The sequence below is a fragment of the Mastomys coucha genome, unplaced genomic scaffold (assembly GCF_008632895.1).
Source record: "Mastomys coucha isolate ucsf_1 unplaced genomic scaffold, UCSF_Mcou_1 pScaffold16, whole genome shotgun sequence".
Classification (NCBI taxonomy): domain Eukaryota; kingdom Metazoa; phylum Chordata; class Mammalia; order Rodentia; family Muridae; genus Mastomys; species Mastomys coucha.
In genome coordinates, this window is record NW_022196898.1 from 75,116,597 (window position 1) to 75,124,817 (window position 8,221).

Sequence of the window (8,221 nt, forward strand, 5' to 3'; positions counted from 1 at the left end):
TGATAGATTTACATTCTAGGAGTCCCCAGAATACTGTTTCTGTTTTGTTATGGAGTCTTATAGTGCAGCCCTGGCTGACCTGGAACTCACAGAGATCACCTGTCTCTGCCTCCGTGGTGCTGGGTTGAATGGCATAGGTTAAAAACATTCAGCTAGAAGTCCTCAGAGTCCTTGGGACTAGCTTTCTCGGATCAGAGTTGTAAAACTTACTCTGTGCTGCATCTCCTCAACTAAGTGTTCAGTTTGATTATTCTCAATGAATACCAATTGCTATTTATGTAAACTACTCAACCTGCTATAATAATAATATATAAGAATAGCTGCTAAGCCAGGCAGTGGTGGCGCATGCTTTTAATTCCAGCACTTGGGAGGCAGAGGCAGGTGGATTTCTGAATTCGAGGCCAGCCTGGTCTACAGAGTGACTTCCAGGACAGCCAGGGCTACACAGAGAAACCCTGTCTCAAAAAAAAAAAAAATAGCTGCTAATATTTTTGACAATATTTTTAATGAGAACCTAGTTGCAATGATCATTATTTATTCACAAATGAAACTATATTAACAGGAGAAAACTTTTAAAATATGCACTGACAAATGTCCAGTTCAGACAACAGACAGACCTGACACTCCTCAGTGCCCAGACTTTACAATGAACTTTTTAAAAATGTTTTATAGTTACTCCTTCCTAGTCAGTAAATAATGAAATGTTTCTACTGTTTGACTCTCAGCAGTATAATAATGAATTAAAAGGTAAAAATGGTTGGTCATGTTAACACATTCCTTTAATCCCTGTACATGGGAGGTAGTGTAGTGAGTCTCTGATTTCAAGCCCAGCCTGGTCTACAGACTAAATCTAGTACAGTCAAGCTATATAGAGAAATCCTGTCTCAAACAACAACAAAAAGCTAGAACTCATGTAATTCTTTAATGGAAAAACTTCATCCTTGAATTTTTTAAAAAAAAAAGCTTATCGATTTATAAATTTAAGCTTTTTCTTCTAAAATTGCTTTTATCAGATATAGTTTCCAGAAATAAAATAATAAATGCTATGACATATATAAACCACAAGGATCAAATACTTTTAAAGAACTAAATGCTTACTCACTGGGCTTTCGGTTAAAACAGTTTTCTTTTTTAGTTTATATGTGTGGGTAGTGACTGTAGACATGTGGATACTTGCAGAAAACAGGAGTGGTGATCCCTTGGAGCTGGAGGTACAGGAGGGTGTTATCTTTCCAGTGTTGGGGCTGGGAATTAAACTCAGGTCTCTGGAGAAACTGCAGTGCCCAAACTGTTGAGCCATCTCTCCAGCTCCCAGATCTCTCTTTTAAAGTTACACTTTTTTCTTTTGTTGTTTGTAGTTTTGAGACAGGCTTTCTCTATGTAGCCTGGGAACTTGCTGTCTAGACTAGGTTGGCCTCACATTCACAGAGATTCACCTGCTTATGCCTCTGTGGTGGGATTAAAGGCCTGCCAGCACATCTGGTCTTTATTTTTTTTTTTAAGGCATGTATGCATGCGTGTGCGTGCGTGCGTGCGTGCGTGCGTGCGTGCGTCTGTCTGTCTGTCTGTCTGTATGTATGTATGTATGTATAGAGGTCAGAAGACAACTTGCAGAGGCTTTCTCCTTCCTCCATGTTGGTCCTGAATGAACTCAGGTGATCAAGTTAATAAAAGAATAGAAGGAAAGGCGTTCCTTCTTTGCCCCATCTACTGCGAGAATGAAGACCATTCTCAGCAATCAGACAGTCGACATTCCAGAAAATGTCGACATCACTCTGAAGGGGCGCACCGTCATTGTGAAGGGCCCCAGGGGAATTCTGCGGAGGGACTTCAATCACATCAATGTAGAGCTGAGTCTCCTTGGAAAGAAAAAGAAAAGGCTCCGGGTTGACAAATGGTGGGGTAACAGAAAGGAACTGGCCACTGTCAGAACCATCTGCAGTCATGTTCAGAACATGATCAAGGGTGTCACACTGGGCTTCCGTTACAAGATGAGGTCTGTGTACGCTCACTTCCCTATCAACGTCGTTATTCAGGAAAATGGGTCTTTGGTTGAAATCCGAAATTTCTTGGGTGAGAAATACATCCGCAGAGTTCAGATGAGGACAGGTGTTGCTTGTTCTGTCTCTCAAGCCCAGAAGGATGAATTAATCCTTGAAGGAAATGATATTGAACTTGTATCAAATTCTGCTGCTCTGATTCAGCAAGCCACAACAGTTAAAAACAAGGCTATCAGAAAGTTTTTGGATGGCATCTGTGTGTCTGCGAAGGGAACCGTGCAGCAGCTGACGAGTGAGGCCTCAGTTTCCCAGCTCCAGAAACAAGGTCCTGATCACAAGGACAACTTGGACGCTTGGGGGAATAAAAGATTTATATATTAAAATAAATAAATAAATAAAAGAATAGAAGCCTGCCGGGCAGTGGTGGCACACACCTTTAAGCCCAGTGCTTGGGAAACAGAGGCAGGTGGATTTCTGAGTTCGAGGCCAGCCTGGTCTACAGAGTGACTTCCAGGACAGCCAGGGCTACACAGAGAAACCCTGTCTCGAAAATACCAAAAAAAAAAAAGAGTGGAATCCTAACTGATACAGAGCCATCGTATGTGGTGAATGTTCAGAAAATAATGCTTATCATTTTCTTAGGCTCTGTGGGGTGAAGCTTAAGAGTCCTAGTTTTGTCATTTGGGCTTATTGAAAAAAAAATCATTTTTCAATCATCCGTATTGAACACTCTGAAAACATATATATATGTAACATTATATGTACTAAGCAGGTTGTACTTATGTATTTAAGAATATACACACACAAACATACTACCACCACCACCACCACCACCAACAACAACAACAACAACAACAACAGTGAATGAAAAAGAATGCTGTGAAGTTGAAAGAGAGCAAGGATGGGTAGATGTCAGGCTTGGAGGGAGGAATAGGAAGGGTTAATATTGTAATTATATTTTAAAAAGAAAGAAAAATGTAAAGATTTATTTATATATTTCATGTATATGGATGTTTTGTCTGTGTGTATTTCTGGACACCAGAAGAGCACATAGAATCCCATGAGACTACAGTTACAGATGGTTGTGAGCCACCATGTGGGTGTTGGGATTGAACTCAGACTCTCTAGAAGAGCAAACAGTCAGGGCTCTTAACTGCTCACCCATCTCTCTAGCCTTAAAAAGAAATAATTTTTAAAAAAGAGAGAGCATGTTTATATGGACTGCTTACCATCAGGTGTCATTATGCTGCAGGGACATGGATGTATGTAAATATACCATTCATATGGTGTATGTGTATAGCTCACAGATACCAGTAACCATACCTAAGCTTTAAATTCATAGACTTTTCTATTGTATATATTTATATAATAATTAAACATTAGCCTTTCAAGCTTTCTGCCTTGAACACAGTGGTATTTTAATATATTACTTAAGGTTTGTATAATTCAGATACACTGAAGGGTAAAAGTACATTTGAAGTTCTATTTTCTTTGAGTTAAGGACTAACTCTGTAGTTCACATTGCCCTGGAATTCCTGATCCTCTTGCCTCAAGCCCCCGAGTCCTGGAGTTGCAGGCATGCCCTGCTTTAGACAGGTGCCTTTTTAAGCAATCACAGAGCCACAGTGGGGGTTAAGCCAAGGATGGCTTCTTAGCATGTTCTCTATTCTTCGTGGGGAACTTAGGTCAGAGTTAATGTGTTCCATCCATTCAGGCTCACCTAGAAGATAAAGGGACACATGTCATCCTTGAAGCTTCCTGACCACGCATGCCTTACTATGTCCTTGTGCTGTAACGCCACAGTGAAAATGTCTTGCCAGTGACCTCAGAAAGCAGCTTCTGCGCCGCAGCATGTGCTTATACGTGGGAGTGATGGAGTGTAGCAGTAAGCTGACCGTCCACTTAGGAGTAGCAGGAGCCAAGACACATTCGCTTTGTCTTCTGACTTTGGCTTCAAGTTCTCCATTAATTCCTAGTTTTCTTTTAGTAGCCATTGGTTAGGGATATTTCTGTTTGCCTGGGCAAGGTGACTCAACTATAATCTCCACACTCAGGAGGGAGGTTGAGGCTAAGCATGGGCGACATACTGAGATATTGTCTCAAAACCTCTTTTTCTTTCTAATGAAGGTTCGAGTCGTTGGCATTACCTGTGCAGCCTGCCCATTCCCGTGTATGAATGACCTTAAGTTCCCTGTGGTTGTGCTGGATGAGTGCAGTCAAATGACAGAGCCAGCCTCACTTCTTCCTATTGCAAGGTAACCTGAAAGACTCTTCCCAAAAGTACACACGAGTCAATTATTTCAGACATTTCCTGAGTTCAGACTCTCCACAAACACTTGTCAGAGTTTTTAGCAATTCAGTTACTAACATGTTTTGTAAATAATAGAGAGAAACTTTTTGAAGTAAATGTATCAAGATTTTGTGATTTTATAGTTTAGCCATTGGACTTACCTGCAGTCTTTAAAACTGTAAGAGCACTCCTGGTGGTTTGTATATAAACCATTAGAGCACTTCCCTTACTTGTCAGCTAGATTAGTGATTTCTACTCCACTGGGCAGTGGTGTTCGGTGTCCTTTCTTTTATATGATTTGAATAATTTAGCTTCTGAAGATATTTTTTATGAGAAAATATGTTGAAAATCAAGTTGAAAATGAAGATTTGTCCCCAGAAACTTGAGGGAAACCTAAGCTGTAATAGCCATTAGAAAATCGGGCTTTTAAAGCATCTGTGGGGGCTGAGATATACTGAGATATAGTTCAATGGATAAAGCATGTCTAATGTGTGTTACCTGAGTCTAATTCCCAGTACCATGGAAAGTAAAATAAAGCATGTCTTAAGGAAGAGTCCACCACAGTGAGACTCAGGAGACCTTGCTCATGGGCAGCTGATGAGTCCATAGGCGCCAGCTGCCAGGGTTTGCCGGGATCCTGGGCATGAGGTTTTAGCTTTCACTGGGACCCTGGGCATGAGGTTTTAGCTTTCACTGAAATAATACTGGGCAGTCGGATGACTTGGGCACTTCCCAGTAGTCAGGTTTGGAGGAGCACTGAGGTGCTGGGCGGAGTACAGGGGGTAATGCAGTTCTGCTGTATCCTGAACACATTGTGGCCTTCATTGGATTCTTAGAGCAGCTGTGCACAGAGTTACTACCCCCAGGATACTGAGAAGAGTGAGAAGCGGGAGAGCCACAGGCATGATAGATAGAGTTGAGATTTGGAGATAGGTTTGTCTGTGAAACTAGGACTTCCCACACTGCCTTATTCCTGTTTAGAAAGGCAGTTCATCTTGAAGGCCTTGTTTATCTCAGCCTTAAAACAGAGTTTAAGCCAAGAAATTCCAAGACAGCTTCAGAGTTTCTGGGGTCTTAAGATCACTGTTTTTCAAATGTGTTCTGCAAGACACTGACTTTACACATAGGCAAGGGATGCCTGATATATTTTATATGGAAAACTGTAAGTTAAGTGAAAGTGTGTGTGTGTCCACATGGGCATGTGTGTGCCGGTGCTCACTCACGTGTGCTGAGAGTTGTGTGTGCATGTGCAGGACAGAGGGAAACAGCTAGTGCAATCCTTCCGGTCTCTTCACATTCTTTTCTTTCTTTTGTTATTTTAAAATTTTGTTTATTTATTTTATTTTCTGTGTCTGAGTATTTTGTCATGTCTGTGTATCATATCATCCTAGAGTTGAAGTGCAGTTATAGACCATTGTGAGTTGCCCTGTGGGTGCTGGCATTTGAACCTGGGTCTTCTGCAGGAACAAGTGTTCTTAACCACAAAGCCATCTTTCTAGTCTTCGCCTTATTTTTTCAGGCAGGTCTCTCTCTGAATCCAGAGCTCACTGTTTCAGTAAGCTGACCAGCGAGTCCCTGGAGTCCTCCTACCCTAAGCTCCTGGCACTAGCATTATGGGTTTGTGCTGCTGCCACTGTGCCTGGCTTTCTGTGAGTGTGAGGGATCTGAGCTCAGCTCTTGAAGGCACTTTAACCACTGAGCCATCGTCCTAACCCAAAGACACTCTGAGGTAACATTTCAAAGCCTTCAGCTAGTTAGCACCACTGAGCCTGGCTAGGTCTTAGGACTTCTCCTGCCTTTGCATTCAAAGAAATACATTTTGGGAAGTACAATGAATGATATCTGTATGTCTTTTCTCTTTGCTTAGATTAATTTTCTGAATTGTTTCTTTTTAGGTTTGAGTGTGAAAAGCTAATTCTTGTTGGAGACCCCAAACAGCTGCCTCCTACAATTCAGGGTTCTGATGCAGCTCATGAAAATGGACTGGAACAAACTCTTTTTGATCGACTTTGCTTAATGGCATGTACTTCTAAATACGAGTTACCACTGATTGTATATTGTGTGGTTGGGTAAAGGATGAAGAGATGGTACCTTATCCTTGTTCATAAGTAGTTTATAATTGGAGTTCTTTACAAAGAACGCTTCTTAAAGACAAGTAGAATCTCTTTGTCCTAATATGCCTTTAAAAATGGCACTATTTCTCTGTGTACATCACTTCTATTATCCATGAGTGTTCAACTTAAGGTGAACAGTGAAGTGGCATTTCATACAGTCATGGTACCCAGCAACTGCTACATCATTCTAAGGGTTTTTCTTCCCAAAAGATTTTTTTCTATAATATTTATTTATTTTTGTTAACATGCAAAAAAATAGTTTCAGTGTGACGGTTCTATTCATGCATACATGTCATTCTGTTTTGTTTATATTGCTTACCTTTCCCTCTTCTCCCTCTCTTGTTGGTCTGCTTTCTTCATAGGATCTGCCTTCTGCCTTCCTGACATATGTATTCATCAGTCTCTTGATCCCCCTCTGCTCCCTTCAGAGAGTCTCTACCTTCATGTCCTCTGTGGGCATGTGTGTGTGTGTGTGTGTGTGTGTGTCCATGTGTATGTGCAAGTACATCTACATTTAAATATAAGTTCCATATGTGAGAGAAAAAGTACAGTATTTGGTTTTCTGAGTCTAGGATTATTTCACTGCCATTCTGATTTCCAGTCCCATCCATTTTCATATAAAATTACATAATTTCATTTATTTTTCTTTTTTTAAAGGGTAAACCCTGTATTAGGATGAGGTACTTAGTCTTTTTTTAAAGATTTCTTTATTTTATTTATATGAGTACAGTGTAGCTGTCTTCAGACACACCAGAAGAGGGCATCAGATCCCATTAAAGATGGTTGTGAGCTACCATGTGGTTCCTGGGAATTGAACTCAGAACCTCCAGAAGAGCAGCCAGTGCTCTTAACCCATGAGCCATCTCTCCAGCCCCGAATTTCATTTTCTTTTTTTTTGTTTTGTTTTGTTTTTAAGTTTTATTGCATTATGAGAAAAGTTACATGATTTCAATTTATCTGAATTTGTTAACATTTAAAAACATATTTTAAGTAAATAGAATTAAATCACATTCTTGTTTTCCTTTTGTACCCCAACTCTTCCCAGAGACCTTCCCTTCAATACCTACAATATCTTTTTTTGTCATATTCTTTAAAATTTATAAAATATTATAACAATAAAAATGAGTATTATAAAACTTATTTGATATAAAACAACAATTTAACAGTCTTATGTAGATGCTTGTCTATGGCAATACTGAAAATACATACATTTTTCTCAATATAAATTTTAAATAACTCCAAACGTATTACTATATATTTCAAAATAATACATCACTACTAATATTTTCTTAAATGAATATAAATATATAAAGTGTTTTTGTTTGTTTTATATTTAGTAGAGCTTAAAATCTTGGCTCTTACTGTGGTAACTTGATATAAGAGTCGCAAACAACAAGCAAAGCATTCAATCTTATCCTTCATTGATCTCTCACAAACCCCCTCCCAATTTAATTGTCTACATTTCTTTTGGGTATATAAATACTTTTAAAATATGTAAGCTGTTCTGAAAACCATAGTATAGTGTAAAAACATGAAATAAACAATACTACTAATAGAAAGACTGAGATAGGAGAAGCAAGATCTCAAGACTATTATGTTGTACGCAGCAAGACATTGTCATGAAGAAACAAGCTGAAAGTATATATGGATTGTATAATATTGGACCTGTTTCTCCAGTTACCAAATTAGAGAGACCATTGGATGACAGTCAATAAATTTCTAATTCCTGATATTTTTGGATTTCAATCGATTAGGATATATTGGTAATATTAATTTTCATATTAAAATATTAAGAAAAAGTAATTGTTACTTCCTGT

At 39.2% G+C, this 8,221-nt stretch overlaps 1 protein-coding gene and 1 pseudogene across 5 annotated transcripts in view; both read left to right on the forward strand.

Annotated features, from left to right (window-relative positions):
* Zgrf1 (zinc finger GRF-type containing 1) overlaps positions 1-8,221 on the forward strand; it is a 71,593-nt gene that overhangs the window by 58,148 nt on the left and 5,224 nt on the right. For 3 of the 4 annotated variants that reach the window (XM_031375441.1, XM_031375442.1, XM_031375443.1), the window contains 2 exons: positions 4,128-4,255; positions 6,186-6,309. In XM_031375441.1, coding sequence (XP_031231301.1) covers positions 4,128-4,255; positions 6,186-6,309 — 252 coding nt within the window. Of the gene's footprint in view, positions 1-4,127; positions 4,256-5,809; positions 6,117-6,185; positions 6,310-8,221 lie in introns of those variants that run through there. The other variant, XM_031375444.1, reaches the window with a different exon arrangement.
* LOC116093759 lies at positions 1,689-2,381 on the forward strand (annotated as a pseudogene). Its single transcript, XR_004119829.1, has one exon. The product of XR_004119829.1 is annotated as a 60S ribosomal protein L9 pseudogene (transcript).